The 17,817-nt window shown below is 40.4% G+C and overlaps 1 protein-coding gene across 3 annotated transcripts in view; it reads left to right on the top strand.

Annotated features, from left to right (window-relative positions):
• The window catches only part of ctbp2a (C-terminal binding protein 2a), a 48,946-nt gene that overhangs the window by 14,694 nt on the left and 16,435 nt on the right, over positions 1 to 17,817 (top strand). For 2 of the 3 annotated variants that reach the window (XM_063007492.1, XM_063007493.1), the window contains exon 2: positions 1,207 to 1,352. In XM_063007492.1, coding sequence (XP_062863562.1) covers positions 1,295 to 1,352 — 58 coding nt within the window. In that variant the 5' untranslated portion in view covers positions 1,207 to 1,294. Of the gene's footprint in view, positions 1 to 1,206; positions 1,353 to 5,732; positions 7,882 to 17,817 lie in introns of those variants that run through there. The other variant, XM_063007491.1, reaches the window with a different exon arrangement.

A 17,817-nucleotide genomic window follows, 5' to 3' on the forward strand; every position in this document is an offset into this window, starting at 1 on the left:
AAGCCATGTAGGGGACACAGCAAACATGTAGAAGAAGGTGCTCTGGTCAGATGAGACCAAAGTTGAACTTTTTGGCCTTAATGCAAAATGCTATGTGTGGCGTAAAACTAACACCGCACATCACCCTGAACACACCATCCCCACCGTGAAACATGGTGGTGGCAGCATCATTCTGTGGGGATGCTTTTCTTCAGCAGGGACAGGGAAGCTGGTCAGAGTTGATGGGAAGATGGATGGAGCTAAATACAGGGCAATCCTGGAGGAAAACCTGTTAGAGGCTGCAAAAGACTTGAGACTGGAGCAGAGGTTCACCTTCCAGCAGGACAACGACCCTAAACATACAGCCAGAGCTACAATGGAATGGTTTAGATCAAAGCATATTCATGTGTTAGAATGAATAGTCAAAGTCCAGACCTAAATCCCATTGAGAATCTGTGGCAAGACTTGTAAATTGCTGTTCACATACACTCTCCATCCAGTCTGACTGAGCTTGAGCTATTTTGCAGAGAAGAATGGGCAAAGATTTCAGCCTCTAGATGTTCAAAGCTGGTAGAGACATACCCCAAAAGACTTGCAGCTGTAATTGCAGCGAAAGGTGGTTCTACAAAGTATTGACTCGGGGGGGCTGAATACAAATGCATGCCACACTTTCCAGATTTTTATTTGTAAAAAATGTCGAAAACCATGTGTCATTTTCTTTTCACTTCACAATTACTTGTTGGTCTATTACATAAAATTCCAATAAAATACATTTAAGTTTGTGGGTGTAACGTGGAAAAGTTCAAGGGGTATGAATACTTTTTCAAGGCACTGTAATTAGCAGGAAAATGTGAAATGTGTGTAACTTGGACTCTTATTTTCATTATTTTATGAAAATCAAGTTGCCTGCAAACATTCTTAATCTAGGACATCTTTAGCATGACAAAAATAACAGTCAGCAAATAATGGCCTTTAGAATGTTAGAAGTATTAAACTGAAAAAGCTGAAAGTCGGCACTGGCACTTCTCTGTTAGTGAATATGACAGAAAGGAAGTGATGATGGTCAGGAGTTAATGCCATGCTTAATTACGTATACAGCGCACTCTTGTGGGAATATTAATTATTGCAGGTCCTACATTGACCTCTTCTGAGTGTGGGAGTGAGACACAGCAGAACACTAAGCAAAGAAGTACTCTGTTGAAATAGACCTGTATGTGGTGTGTGCAGGTGTAAGGGGACGGCATGCCCTGTGGAGGGCTGAGGGAGCACTAGTGTTCTGTGGCTTAGTCCAGCTGGAGAAGGTTGCAGCACTGTGATGGCTTTGCTTGACAAACACAAAGTAAAACGCCAAAGGCTTGACCGTATTTGTGAAGGTAAGTTTTGAGAGCACTCTCAGTCATTTGTATTTGCTAGCAGGTATGGCTCATTGCATTTCAATGTCAGGTGTGTGTGTGTGTGTGTGTGTGTGTGTGTGTGTGTGTGTGTGTGTGTGTGTGTGTGTGTGTGTGTGTGTGTGTATGTATGTGAGTGAGAAGAAGGAAATTTAAAACATGTTTACTCAGTAATAGTGTCCACATGACATCCACTCACAGGGAACCTCAGGGATGATTATCTCTATGATCTGCTCTATTAGAAAACTCTAAAGCGGTACATTCATACAATGAAATGTTTGTTTAACCAGCTAGTTACTCAATAAAAGAAATTCTGTAAGGAAAACTATAGAACCGTTCAATGTAGTTTTAAAGGAACTGCACTGCTTTATTACAAACAGTACATGCTCATGAACCCTTTACTGTGCAGTAAAATTTTGTCATACAGGATTTACCTTAATAATTTACCAACACATGAAAGGAAAATGTGTGCCACTGTACATCATAAAAATGAAAAAGAGTTGAGCTCCACTGTGACTAATGAAACAAAACAGTTCATTGAGGAGAATTTGAATGTCATTTTTCTATGATGGATTATAAAGTTCTCCATATGTGTTGCAATTTGTGGAAAAGTGGGAAGTTATTTCTTCACGTCACAAATGTTGGTTTCCTTAAGGTGTTAATAGACTGTCTAGGAAATTGGCCAGCGTTTATGCTACTTGGTTGGTTATGCTAGAGCAATAGATCATACGAAGATAGGTTGGTGTGACGGTGAAACAGAAAATAGCCAAACATGATTGTTGTCTTTTGGTGCTTGACATGCATTGAATTATACACTTGTCTGCATACCTTTCATCCCCTCGCCTTATTCTTCCTAATGAGATCTGTTTTTGCAAACTGTTGTTATTCTACATTAAACAATAAGCTGTCGTGTTTGAAGAATTGTGCGTCAAAGTAAGGCACCAACAGGGTTTTATCAAAACACAGTGTTTCAATGCAAAATGGATCTGGATGTAATCCTCAAAATGAAAAAGCTATAAGTTTGAAACTGTAGTCGCAGTATGGGCCGTGGGGAAAACATCTGTCCTCATGTTGTCCTCAGAGATGGATTTCTAAGGGGTAGAATTGCAGATAGAAGGCAGGCTTTTCTCTAAAATATACTTTCACTGCTGCATAATAACAATGGAAAATGATCTCATCCACTTGACTGTGGCACACAGACCCAGAGGGCGTTGCAGTTGGCAAAGCGTTCAGGCCAGAAAAAATTGCAGAGACAATTAAATCAGCAGTGTGCTTTATTCAGCAGAAAAACACAATGCTGGCTTGTTTACTATAATAGCTCATTCCTGAATGTTGTTTAAACCATTGCTTTTACTGCCCTGCATATTAGAATGTCTACAATGATAATCTGTATATATAAACTACATGGTCAAAAGTAAGTAGACACCCATTATAACTAGTGAATTTGCAATTTCTGTTACTACAAGGTGCATAAAGGAAGTGTTCGGTATTGGTCAGCATTGAGTATTATAGACAAACGTTGAGCTTTTTAGTATAACCCATACTACTACCAGAGACATTTAAGGTGGCACTGTCATAGAACTTCCATTGGGTGGAAATTTTATTGAAATGGCATACTGTGGTCAGCTGTAAGATGTGGAGTGGAAATGTTAAGGAACAGCATCAGCTTGGCTGAAAGGTTAAAAGCCACAAACTTACAGAACAGGTCTGCCAGGTGCTAAATTGTGAAGTATGGACAATTTAGGACTTGCAACACTTACTACCAACATTGTAACTCAAACTAGAAGCAAACTCAGCACGAGAACTGTTTCAGGTGCAAGCATTGGCATTAGCGGTGTGAGGAACATTACCATTTAACTTAGATGTCATGGGAATATGTTTTCTGGTGGTCTAAACAAGACTAATACAGACACCTGGCATTCTGACATTAATCTAACCTTAGCATATTTTAGGAGAACACTACCATTCCTTTAGTGTCCAGGCTGGGCCCCTTGGCTACAGCATGCAATGACAATTTTAGAAAACTCTGTGCTTTCAACTTCCTGTTCACAAATAGTTTGCTATGTTTGGTGTAAAAGTATTTGACCAGATTTAATGTTTGATTAACACCTGATGAGGTCTGCAGTGCATTTAGCAAGAACCAGCAAAGCGAAGGAAACTCAGAAATGTCTTAAATTGAATTAAATAAAATATGTTCAAGGCTTTATTGATTTGATCAGATTACAAATAAATATAATTAAAAAGAACATTTTAAAATAAGTAGAGTTTGCAATCATGTGTGAGGTCTGGAATCACTTAAGTGGGTGAGTGTGTGTGTACGTGTGGACTCATGCCTATCCTTAGAATTTGTTTTGCACATTGCTTGTTGGTCTGTCTCTAAGTATGACTGTCCCCTATACGCACATGAGTAAAAAGTGTCTTTTGTTTCATAAACCCATATCAATGGTAAATAATTTCAGCAGTTGGGAAGCAGGACATTTTTCCAGTAGAATCAAAACTTCTGAAGCTGTTTGATCTAATCTGACCTACTTTTAATTTCACTTCTCATAAGGATTCAGATCATTACACACAAAGAATTAAAATTGTTATACTTATAAAAGCAAGCAGTGATCCGCATATTCCAGCTTTTTCTAAAAGCTATGTTCAGATTGCAGGGGTAGCCACTGTATTGCATGCCTGAAGCCGAGAGGTTTAGGGGCCCTGCTTAATGGCCCAACAGTGGCTGCATGGTAAAGCCAGGATTTAAGATACACTATCCATATGGTTGCCAGAAGCAGGAATTGACTTGACCTTAAATCATTAATAATTATAGTAATGCGGTGAAACAGTGAGTACTGTAGGTCTTCAGTCACTGACAGAAATATGTCATGTTCTTTCTGTGTTCGGGTCAGTTTTCAGGTAGGTTTTGGAGCCACCTCAAACCTAATCAGTGTAGAGTATACTGAATATGAACTATTTAATGTATATACTTCAGGAACAAACATGGACACCCATACTATTTTCATCATTTATGTCTTGATAGGGCGGCACCGTGGCTTGGTGGGTTGCACTGTTGCCTTACACCAAGAAGGTCCTGGGTTTGATTCCTGGATGGAGCGGTCTGCGTCCTTTCTGTGTGGAGTTTGCATGTACTGACATGCAAGTGAGGTGAATCGGAGATACAAAATTGTCCATGACTGTGTTTGACATAAGACTTGAACTGATAAATCTTGTGTAACCAGTAACTACCTGTTCAGTCATGAATGTAACCAAAGTGTGTAAAACATGACGTTAAAATCCTAGTAAATAAATGATGTCCTGATATTTAAATCTGCTTGTAGTCTTTTGTTTTAAAAGCCACCAGCTGTTAAAACCAGTGGAGTGCATCTGTATTTTGAGCATATAAAATGGTTCTTTTGTTAGGTTTAAAACTGTGAGCTTTATCTAAGCAAGTTAATTTGCTAAGAAAGCAGTAGCAGCAGTATAGTGCTCATTTTTTAATATGAATAGCTTGGGAGATGCTGGGAACAGTTACTTTGCTAAAAAACAGGATATTTTAGGGGGCTGTGATGTGTGAATGTGGAGTCATGTCATTCTTTACAGTTGTTGACTTCCTTGCTAGCCTGGTTGTTGGATTAACTTTCAGTCAGGATTTGATCTTTCCGTAAGGGCTTGTTATTGGTGCATTATGTTTGTATTAAATCCTCAGTCAATCTCTTTGTCCCGCCCTCTAATCTGGAAAAGCTGTCTTTCTTAATGCTTGCTGGATACAGTACCAAGGGGATCCTTAATCATCCGCCACAGCCAGGTGTGTACTGTCGTCAAGGGTAGCATCAGCTGCATTATTTTCATGGATGATTTTCATCTCTGTGTAAGTAAAAATTACATAATGTGTAAGTGTTTGTGTATGTGAAATCACAGAAGTGGATTTAAGCAGACTTAATTTAGTCTATAATCCCTCATAGCAATCAGAGCAAGTAAAATGTCCCAGAGTAGAAGCGGATCATCTCTTCAGGATTAACACAATCCTCTGCCTACCATGCACCAATCCTCCCCCAGAAAAATTTCTCTTTCTCATTGTGTTCTCTTTTTTCTTCCCGTCATCTGTTTATGCTTGTCACTTTGGTTATCCGTAATGGAATAGCAAGGCTGCTTGATCTACAGTTGGAGTGTTTGGTGTCCTCTTACCTTTGTATTGCCAAAAGCAATACTTCCCATTTATTAATTATTTAGCTTTCACCTACCAAGAGGAGCTACCTGACAGCTAAACGTGCAGTAAAAAGGATACACTTTTAAGCGTTCTTTTTTGCCTTCCTCTACAGTTTGACATAAAGGTAGGAGAACAGCAAAAAGCTTCAATCGTTCTGTTCATCTCAATATCTCATGTTGATCTCTAGTAAGCAGCTGCCAATTGGCCGCTCCCAGAGCTGGGACAGGCTGGGTGGAAATGAGGGTCAGTGGGAGCGTAGGGAGAGCATCTCTGAGCAACAGGCCAGAATGACTTATCGACGGAACTCTTTGTCCTACAGAGGGGATGCAGAAGGAGGCTGGTATGAACCATCATATAGCGTGCGACCACCTGACATGGATATAAAACGGGAGCCGTATTTTTACCAGGAATCTTTTTACAACCCAAGCTGTCTGGAGCGCCCAAACCCTTCTGGCATGAGGAAGAATTCTGTTCCTGAGCTGAACAGCCTCTATGACCGTCCACCCATGGGTCATCGTGGTTCTCTAGTGGACCCTTACCAGCAGGATTCTACAGTGATCCCCAGGTCACCTGATGGGTTTTATCGAGAACAGCCTCACGCTCTTAACCGGTCAGCTTCTCACTATGGAGTAATGGCAGGGACACAACCACTCTGGGATCAGAATCAAGGTGGCAGGTCTGGACTGCCTGCTCCTAGTCCTGGACTACCTCCTCCACCCCCTACTGCTCAAATGGCTCGTGTTTACAGAGAGCCCTCTCTCTCTGGCCCCCCGGCTTCCAATTCAGTAGCAAAAATGGTCCAGGAAGGGCACCGAATTCCTAGCCACACATCATCTGCTTGCTATGGAATAGATCCACCTACTATGCGCTATGGTTCCGAGCCACCCTCCTCTCTTCCTGGGCACTCAGTGTATAGTGACCTGAATGGGACATCGGTAGATCCTAATCAGCCTGCAGCCACCTGTCTGGTGGTGGATCCAGCTTCTCAAGGTATGCAGCAGGAGGGTTCTTCACCATATGCTATGCAGCAACAGGCACAACAACAAACACAGGAACAAGCTAAGCAGCAGCTACAGCAACAAATGCAGCAAGTTCAGTCATTCCATCAACCACAGCCAGTTCAACAACCACAGCAAATGCCACCAGTTCAACAACCTCAGCAAATGCAGCCAGTTCAACAACCTCATCAGATTCAGCAAATGCAACAAGTACAGCCAATACAGCCTCCATCATCAGTTCAGCATGTGCAACCTGTGGTACCCACAAATTCTGTGTATGAGTCCTTACCTACTGCTGCCCCAGTGACTACCTTAGGCACAGCTACTATTCCTGCTTTGTCTCCTCCTCAGCTTCCTTCTCAACCTCAAGTCACTTCTGTTTCTACTGCTCCTCAAGCTCCTGTGGACCCCAAAAAGATGGTAGACCCAGAGTTTTTGGCATATCTACGCAATGAAGGTTTGTCTGAGAGTACTATTACATCATTGCTCCAACAGGGCTTTGATTCCACTGCTATGTTGGATGTCATGGAAGAGAATGATATCTGCTCTGTTGCCCCTAACCTAGGGCAGGCACGTGTCCTTTCTCGCGTGACAAACTGTTGCAAACGTCCTCATGACGTCCCCCCTTCCACCCCCCAGCACTTTAGTGCACCAGTGCGAGGTAGATCCAACAGTTTTTCCCATCGCAGTGATTTATACATGCACCAACAACCAATGACTCCAAGTATGGATTCTCAATATATGCAGCCCCTGACCCCCATGCAGACCATCTTTCCAAGGATGGGTGAAGTCATTTCTCACAGACCGAATAGCGCTCCCTCCCAGCAGCTTCTGGAGTCTAGTGGATATTTTGGAGCAAGGACACCAGGGGCTTTCAGTAGTGCAATGGTGCCAGTCCAGCCTAGTCCAGTGCCTCCTTACACCCCTCATGCTGGCCCACCCATGCCATCTCACATACCAGGGATGCAATTGCAGGCATTGTCAACCACTGTCCATGGCATTCCTCAACAAATACCGAAACTGACTGGAGTGCCCCAGTCATCTTCCATGCACCCTCTGCCACTCCAGCAGGCCCCCAAGGCATATTCCACCAACTACACTGTTCCTATGGAGCTTATGAAAAGGGATCGAAGTCTGGCTACAATGTCACCTGTGCCCAATCCTCACCAGAGCCCACATGTAATGCGGAAGAGTAGACCAGCACCTCATGAGAGTGCCCTTGTGCCGGGAGCTACCATACAGACCCCAAACCTTTCCAATCAGAAGCTTTCTCGACGCACTGGACCTCCAGTTATTGTTTCAACTATGGCATCACCAGACACAAGTAAATCAAACTTTTAGTTTTCTCTTGTCCCTAACCTTTATTCCCCATCTTCTTTAAAATAAATTCTTTAATGGTAAATTATATCCTTGATTTTTTTTTCAAACATAATAAATTACATTCTTGATTCTTAATATGTAGACAAAAGCTACAGAATAGTTACTAAAATGTGCTTATGTGTTCACTATACATTTTATACTTTATATTTTTTTTACCTTTAGGCTAGCGAAATGCTTTTTGTTTAAAAACAAACTTGATCCATTTGCAGCAATAGCTTTAAAGTCATAGCTTACAATGTTTTTCACTGGCTGATGAATGTGACTGGATGGTCAAATCTAAAAACCTCTAGCACTGGTCAACAAGAAGTTTTAAACTGAGTCTTTGAGGGAACATTGTGCTGAAAGATCAGATCGTCCTTTGTTGGGTTGTGTTTTGATCTTGCAAAATGACTACAGTAACACTGAAAAGTTAAAGATCAGGTCGGACTGACTGATCACACATGCAGCCAAAAGTGCTAGGTAGCTGATTAACAGTATCGTTCCTGCTAAACCACACTGAGCTCTTGTTAGAGAGTTTGTACTTTCATCTAGTACTATTTAAACAAATGATTTAGTATGTAGCATGTGGTTCGGATACAGCCTTTAATTCTCTCTGAATGTGTTTGGCGTTGATGTCATAGCAATTTTCACTTGATGTTGGCTAGATGGTGGGAGGATGTTAATCACCCACAGTGCACAGTAAAGTAAAAAAAAATGTAGAAGCTATTAAGCAATGCAGAAAAGTGTATATTAAGATTGTGTAAGGTCATGTGGAAATAGGAATTTCATGTTTATATAAACGATAAATAAATATAAATATGACCAAGTATACAAATGCAAATTGTGTCAGAGATGTTTTCAGGTGGCCCTCAGTACTTGCACATCACTATGTAAATTAGGATGCTTAGAAAATGTTTATCTTATTTACATACACATGTACAGGTTAAAAACGTAAAGAACCGCTGTAGGTCCAGACTAACAAATATAGAGCATCAGTTGGTATACTTGTGCTGAATGTAGAATGCCTACTCTCGTCAAGGTTTTAGAGCTGTAATATTTTAAAATGTTTTAAGATCCAGTTTTGTGCTGTTAACTGTTAAAGCAAAATAGTTTTCATAATTGCTTCTGAAAGTCCTAAATGGAATTTTTAGTTGACAAGTTTGTCTTTAATAAGACACAAACATTTGGACAGATAAGACACAAACAGTTGGAGTCTTATGGCTATAGTAAATCTGCTGACTTTTCAACACTCTAAAAAATTATTCAGCACATTAGTAAATTAAACGTAATATAACAAGTCAGTTCAACATAAAAAAATAAGTTTGTTACATTTGTTAAAAATTTTAAGTTCGGGCAATTTTAAAAGACATTATTTTAGACTAACTCAAAATTTTAACCTTTTCAACGCATTATTTTGCTTTAGTACAACATCATACCAATTTTGAGTTGAGCCAACTAAAATATCTGAGTTGCCTGAATGTATTATGTTTAAATACTGGGAAGGGGCGGAGCTTTACCCAGAAGGACTTGCGGCAGTGGTATCCAGACCTACCGTGACCGTGCAGCCCAGCGTTGGGAACAGTGTGGCTACGCTGAAAAATGCTTTGATGCATGCTGGATAATCCGGGTACACAAATTCACAAAGTTGAGTCAGTTCATCTGGACACAAGTTTGTTGTAGAGTTTGTTGTTCTCTACAACAAATTTGTGTCCAGATAAACTGATTCAACTTTGCTGATATGCTGAGAAATGGATCAGCATGTGCTATTGTGGTATGAATGTATATGTGTATGAATAAGTGTCTGTCCAATGATTCAGTAAAAGAGCTGATTCCTATCGTGTCGACATTACAATAATATTCAGCATATTCATATCAGCGGAACCTAATTTATTTGGGTTTGTGGAACAAAACAATGAAATTAAAATTAAGTAGGTTCAGATTAATTTTGTGTGATGGTTTTAAAGATTTTCATGTTGATATTACCTAATTTAGTTAAGCTAGTTTAACAGCGAGAGGCTTGTTGCATTTACTTAAAACATTGTAGTTGAGATTACATAGAAAAATGCATGCAAATTGTTACCATAATTTTTTTAAGTAGATCCAGTATATTATTTTTTAGAGTGAATGTGAAGTGAATGCAAGGCCTGTTATAGAACTTGTAGACGGCTACAGTGGAAGTTTCAGGGTTGATCTCTTCTCCCAGCCATGCAGCCTATGTGTGTCTAATATGAAATCACTATGTGGGCAAAATGCACTATGCATGGGCCTGAAACATTTTGTTAGATCTCTTTGATGCAGTTGTTTTTTCCCTCATCTGCATAATAAGCAACATCATATTAATCACTAACTAATTTTTCAAATTTTCAAATTATTTTCTGTTTAAAGTTTCTTTTTTTTTTTTTACTGTCTATGTTTCTCTATTCACACCTCTTATATTTTCTGTCCTCTCCCTGTCTGGGCTCATCCCCACTTAATGACTTTATATAGCTTTTATCTAATGTAATAAGATTTTCCTTCTTCTGTCTTCACTGCATTTTATCTTCACTGCATCCATGAGTTCTGATTATGTAGGTTAGACTTTTATATTCTTCTATAAATAGCATTGATACTTTGATGTCAAGTAATTGTGTCTGCTTGATACTGACACAGTGATGTCAATGGTCTGGTTTTGATGAGGGTAAGGATATTCTATTTTGGATTGAGGATAGTCTATTTTGGTTTCCTATAGCATTTTCCACTGGCAAATGTCACAGTTCTCCTTTAAAAAAGTTTCCCCTAAAATAAATTACATTTTAGTTTCAAGTAAAATCAGTTCTGCTTCAAAAAATCCTTCTTGGAAAGTCTTTTGATGTTGTAATAACTGTTGTAATTATTCAGAAATACACAGAATAGTCGTTTTTACCTTGTTACTGGATTTTTGTGTTGTGCCCTTTCCCTTTTTTAATTAATTCGAATTTTAATAACCCACACTTTACCAGTAAAAACATTAAGTATGATCTAAAATACCTCCCACTTCCTTTTGCACTAATTCTTTATATATAGACACATGGGACTGCCCTTGGCTAAAGTCTTTGTGTTTCCAGTAAGAAAGGATTATGTAGTCATGGCAATGCATGTAGCAGTCAGACCACACCAGAGTACCCCATGACAGCTTTGTGTGGGTATGTGCGTGAGCTTTTTTTATTTTTTATTAAAGTATGTATTATTTATTATACTTGCTGATTTAGATTCAGTTTGAATGTTTTCATATATTGGTTTGATTTGCACAGTATGGCCTGCAGTGCTGTATGTACAGTACATGTACATTACTTTGAGGGATACGGGATTATCACATACTGACGGCTTTTAGATTACAGGGGGTAATGCCAAGAGTCTGTGTGGATTGACATTGTGTGTAGTCTGAATTAATGAAATGGTGCATTTGATTGTGTCAAGCTTTAGAAAATATAGTAAGACCCTCCAGTCAGTTCCATATAATAAATCTAATATCATGTGAATGTGGCTTGTAAATATAGAGGTTTAGTTGTACTGCTTTACACACTTTACTTATTTATAGGATGTTTTGATTTACTCCCTTTTCCTAAAAATAGCTGTATTCAGGTCTTGTACATGGCAATACAAAAACAGTGCCTTCAACTTCCATAGCCAGAATTGTATTAAGATTTCATGTGATTTGTGTTGTAGCAGGGAAAGTCACATATGCTTACTGCCTGTAAACTTTAACTTAGAGGAAATTTACAACTCTTTCCATCTTAATCCAATCTAAAAAAAATAGAAGTACATTAAATTTCCAATAGAAGACAAAGAGTGGAGAAAGTAAGAGAATGGAAAGGAAAATCGGGCAGTAAAAGTAGATCCAGTGGCCAACTGGCCATATGTTCAGCTCCACGGCTTCCTTCAATGCTGTGAGTTTCAAAACCAAAGCTGAAAGAGTGAGAAATGGAGAGAAGAAGGATTATAGACATACAATCCCACCAGCCATCTGTGCCGGGTAAGGCCAAGTGCGAAAGGTGGGTCACTACATAATCCTGCCAAACTGAATGAACAAAATATAATCTCCAGTTGGGAATTATGTTTGCTGGATTGTTAAAAAGCGTGACGCCTGAACGCACAGAAATCGGGGCTACCTCTTTGTCTTTCTGACCTTTTATTTTTCTCTCTGTCTGTGACAAACACATGTACAGCATGAATCCACAGTGAACCAGTTGCATTTTTGTGTAATGCTATTGAATAGGAATGCTCTATCAGTGTAGGATGCCGTGCTTGCTGGTAATCCACTTTGCATGTATTCTGAACAGAAATTTGAAATGAATTTGGCGACTCAGTGGCACATGTAAATGTTGAGTGAGCAGCACAACACGGTGCATGCATATGCAGGCATCTTGTGTAGGCAAGTGGCTGATGTGAATTATTTATAGTCAGAAAATGTCATGGTGTCATGGAGATTGAGGTCGGCTCCACCTAGCAAGGTAGAGCTGGCATCATGAGCCGATTGTAGACTTCTTAGCCTGCCTTAGCAGCAGCCATTTCAATCAGCCAATCAAACGATTTCATGAACTGAAGTTTCGGATCTGTGATATGCTAGCAATGTCTAATTGAGTCTATTTAAATGTAAATGTACAGTGATTAAATAATGTTCTGTATGCTAGTCTTATTAAAATTGGTTTATATTCGTGATTATAAATTGAAAAATTATAAATCATATGGATGACGAGACCTCTGAGTTTAACACATTCATCGCACAATAACGCAGACTTTAAAATGCTCACTCATTAAAATCTAACAGACGCCTGACAACTAATTAGGTTATTTAGCACATTTTTACTTTGCAGATTTCTTTACAGACAAATAATGGCTGTCCCAGACGGTAGACTAGACTAATATATAATTTGTCTGTAAAATAGCAATGCCATTGGTAGTGTACTAATTGGAATGTGCTGTTTAGTGTGGGTTTTATGTGATTTGACATGCAGCCCTTAAAAAACTCCCAAGAAATGATTTTCCAGCATAACAACTTAGAAGCTTGTGAAAACTGGTGTTTTCTGTTAGTTGCTCAAAAGCACCGAGCACTAATGAGTCCAAAACTTTTGAGGCTAAAAAACTTTGTTGAAGAGTTTTCCTCTGGGCATTATGGGGCATTTAAAAGAAATGTAATCTAGAAGCGTCACAGCTGGTTTCTCCTTGTTCCTCATGCCATAACCCTGTGTGTGTGTGTGTTTGTGTGTTTGTGTGTGTGTGTGTGTGTGTGTGTTTCTTATTGCTGTAACTCCTTTCCCACTGCTATTCTCTTAACACCTCCCCACAGATTTCTCTGCTGCGTGGTAACAAGGTCCAGCTGCGTGTACGTGTGTTTTGTGTGTGTGTATGTGTGTTTTAGCATTGCTCTTGTTCTCTTTTGGTCTGCCAGGCCAGATGGCTCCTGTCACAGTAAGCATGGATGGGAGGAATGAGTGAGGGAATGAAAAAATTAAGCAGAGGTTAAAGCAGGGAAAACAAAAAAATCAGAAGGAAGCAGCTCATAATGTGAGAATGCACATCTGCAGCTCCATGGTGTGTAACATTGGAAGTATGTGTAAATATGAGTACACTTATCATGTCCTGATCATTCATTCTGTTTATGACACACACACATATACAGCATATATAAAATTATTTAACCATGCTGAAAGCTAGCTTGTAATGATGAAGGCTACATTTCGAAACCACAAGAAAAACTTTTTAAATAATACAGATTGGAAAAGCTCCAGGTGTTTGGTACCTGTTACTGTAACAGCCTTTGTGACAAATGGTAGTCTAGTGGGTAGAGCTTTGGACTATCAATTTGAAGAAAGTGGGTTTGAATCCCGGCTCTGCCATGCAGCCACTGTTAGACCCTTGAGCAAGGCCCCTAACCCTGTCTGCTCCAGCGGTGCCGTACAATGGCTGACCCTGCGCTCTGACCCCAGCTTCCAAACAAGCTGGGATATGCAGAAAAAAAATTGAATTGTACTGTACATGTGTATGTACTGTATATACTCTATGACAAAGGCATTATATTTAGTGAATGTTGAAAAAACACATTATTAGAACATGCTTAAAATCAAGCAAACCTCTGTAAAGATATCATAGTTATGCAATGGCCCTATAATGGATCATACTGATGAGCAATGTGATCTTCAGAGTAGCACCAAACAAGTAAGTTAATCAAATTTCATCAGAACTGTTCTTTGAAATATTTATGGTGTTAGGAATCCATTGCCAAGTAGCCACACACAAGACTTGAGCATCATAAAGCACAACATAATTAGACCCTGGAGCTCTGAAAGTACCAAACCATGCTTTAAATTCAAGTTTGGTAGATGCCAGTAGAACTCTGAGATTAGCGACCATTGTGCCAACTATGTGCAAATGGAAAACCCTAATACTACATCAACAGAAACATTTAAGAAAATTGTGTGTTTCTAAACCACCAGTAATGGTAAAGCTCTTTTCTGTTTTAGCATGTCAATTCCTCTATTCACAGATTTAGGTCTATGGTTTAAAAAATGGTTTGTTAGGTTTGATGTGGAATACTTTGGCTTGCATAGACTTGACTGACTGCATCACTGCATGTAAGCCAGGCTTTATTGCCTAACATCAGGTTCATCCTCCTTAATGCTCTTGTGGCTGAATGGAAGTGATTCCCATTATGTTTTAAAATCAAGTGGACAACATTAAGAGTATAGATAAAGTACGCTAGCTCACCAGAGTTGGGGTTTCGAATACATCGTATCGAATCTCAGCTCTGCCTCTCCGACTAGGCTGGGTGGCAGTATGAACAACTATTGGCTGTGTTCAGGGTTAGAGGGTAAGAAAGTCGGATCATAGGTCCTTATAACTGGTGCGACTGCCGCCCATGCTGGCTGACTGATGGTGCCTGCACAGGGCTGAGGAATAATGCTGATGGGGGTGTGTCCCTCCGTACACAGTGCCCGTCAATTGTATGAACTCGATTCGTGCAGGTGAAAAATGCACTATCTGTACTGACTGTGCATTGCTCTAACAGGGGGTGCATGTCAGTTGAGAGGCGTCCCCAGTCAGTGGTGAAGGGTCGAATCAGTATAGAGGACGCATTCGGGGTAATTGGACACGACTAGACTGGGGGATAAAAATTGGGGGAAAAAGAGGGGAAAAAATATAAATAATAATAAAAAAAGAGTATAGATTGTTGCAGAGTCAAGCTTCATATTTATGCAGCTAGATTAGAGTGGGAACTTTGGGTGTCAGGTGTATGTATACCTGATGCGATCCAATACCGCTCCAATTTTTCAGGTCAGTATTGGCCCCAGTAGCGATACCATAAAGGATCTGAAAGCTGTGGTAACTTCTATACTCCTTGCTATAAATCCTGGTTTGTGACTTGAGGGCTGAGTGTTTACTACAGAGAATTAGCAGCATTAAGCTATTTTAGGAAGAAGCCAGCAACATATGCTGGGAAAGACAAAGCTGTACGACTGTAATGGGCCCACCTGCCATGGAAGCCTGCAGGGGGTGGCGCAACAGTCACAGAACCATGCCCTTCTGCCTTGCAATTTATGGTCGACAGAGAGGGCATGAAAATTTCAGATGACTGACGTGTTGATTTCTCTTTAGCCAGTTAAATTGATGCCCACACCAGTAATTCTTCTGAAAGAGGGAACAGACACATCCCAGGGTGTCCTTCAGCTTGTCAGCAATACTAGTGACTGAAACAGTGCATGCCACACTTGGTCCCTGTGGCATTGGACAAGCATGAATAACAGAGACAAAGCCAACAATCTCTAATGATGGAGATGCATTCTGTAGTTGTTGCATATGGTGCACCCAGCATCTAAAACTTGCCAGGTCTCAGGATGCTGATGTTGGTGATGGTGCCACCTCAGTCACTCTTCTTGCACTCGTTGCAGAGTTTCTGAAGCAGCTGAAGACATATGAGGAGGAAGAAACCATGATGAATAGAAACACAGGTGCAGGTGACTGTCTAAGAGAAACTGACACGTCAATCATCTGAGCTTCCATGCCCCCGAAATAGCAGTGTAGAATGGCATGGTTCTGTAACCATACCCACGTACCAATCTCCACTGCAAGTGTGCCTGTTACAAAGACCTTAATCTTTCAAATGTTTTACTATTAATTTATTCATTAACATATATCTGCAAATATCTGATTATTAAACAATTATTAATTAATAACTGGTCGTTCTCCAATTTAGAAAACATAGTTTGGTGTAATAATCAGGTCAATGTCCATGTTTCTACACTCATTGTCTATTTAATGAGCTCCACTTACCATATAGAAGCACTTTGTAGTTCTACAATTACTGACTGTAGTCCATCTGTTTCTCTGCATGCTTTGTTAGCCCCCTTTCATGCTGTTCTTCAATGGTCAGGACTCTCCCAGGACCACTACAGAGTAGGTATTATTTGGGTGGTGGATCATTCTCAGCACTGCAGTGACAATGACATGGTGGTGGTGTGTTAGTGTGTGTTGTGCTGGTATGAGTGGATAAGACACAGCATCGCTGCTGGAGTTTTTAAACACCTCACTGTCACTGCTGGACTGAGAATAGTCCACCAACCAAAAACATATCCAGCCATCAGCGCCCTGTGGGCAGCATCCTGTCTCCACTGATGAAGGTCTAGAAGATGACCAACTCAAACAGCAGCAATAGATGAGCGATCGTCTCTGACTTTACATCTACAAGGTGAACCAACTAGGTAGGAGTGTCTAATAGAGTGGACAGTGAGTGAACACGGTGTTTAAAAACACCAAAAGCGCTGCTGCGTCTGATCCACTCATACCAGCACAACACACACTAACACACCACCACCATGTCATTGTCACTGCAGTGCTGAGAATGATCCACCACCCAAATAATACCTGCTCTGTGGTGGTCCTGTGGGGGTCCTGACCATTGAAGAACAGGGTGAAAGCAGGCTAACAAAGCATGCAGAGAAACAGATGGACTACAGTCAGTAATTGTAAAACTACAAAGTGCTTCTATATGGTAAGTGGAGCTGATAAAATGGACAGTGAGTGTAGAAAGAAGGAGGTGGTTTTAATGTTATGGCTGATTGGTGTATATTACAGTAAAATCCAGTTCATTTAAAAGGAGGTGCTACCACCTCTCTACTGGAAAGGATATCTAATGTAAACGTTAAGTATTCCCATTATCAGATGACTGAAGCCTTAAAAATCTGATTTCTTCGTGTGTGTGTGTGCATGTGCATGTCTAATATTTACATATTTCTTGTGAACTCCTAAAACAGTGTGCACAGAAAACAAACATACACTTCTAATAAATGCCGGCATTGTAACACCATGTAATAGCTTGCAACATGTTTAGCCAATAAAGGGAATTGAAACAGATCTCAGAAAGTACCACTGGGAGATGAGAAGGGGGGCGTCTGTGTGTGAGCGAGAAAAGATACATCAGGGTTAAATAAGAAAAGAAAGACAGAGGAGGGGTCTTCTAAATGCAACTCCTAAATTGAAGAGAAAGCGAGCGAGGGGAGGGCCATAGGGAAGAACAGCAGGAGGAGGAGTGACTTCAGCCATGACCAGAGGAGAGTGGCAGAAGCCCTGGTTTTGACTTCCGTCTGCTTTAGGAGGCTTTTTTTATTTCCAGCCGTGGGTTTTTCTGTGGTACCTTTTTTTATTTTCCAACGTTACACTGGATACAAAGAAAGAGAGACAGAGGAGGGGAAGTCGGGAGTCGGTCCAGGCAACAGAGCGGTGGGAGCGTAGAAGAGCAGGAAAAGCGGGCAGCTCCAAACCCATTGAGGACAACTGTGAAGACAGTGAGAGGGGGAGGGGGCTGATTTATGGGGCAGAGATCTCCCTGAGGACACTGTCACTTAGAGGAGTCTCCTTTTTCTCACTCGCCACCCTCCATTTTTGACAC

This window comes from Trichomycterus rosablanca, chromosome 13, assembly GCF_030014385.1.
Source record: "Trichomycterus rosablanca isolate fTriRos1 chromosome 13, fTriRos1.hap1, whole genome shotgun sequence".
Lineage (NCBI taxonomy): Eukaryota > Metazoa > Chordata > Actinopteri > Siluriformes > Trichomycteridae > Trichomycterus > Trichomycterus rosablanca.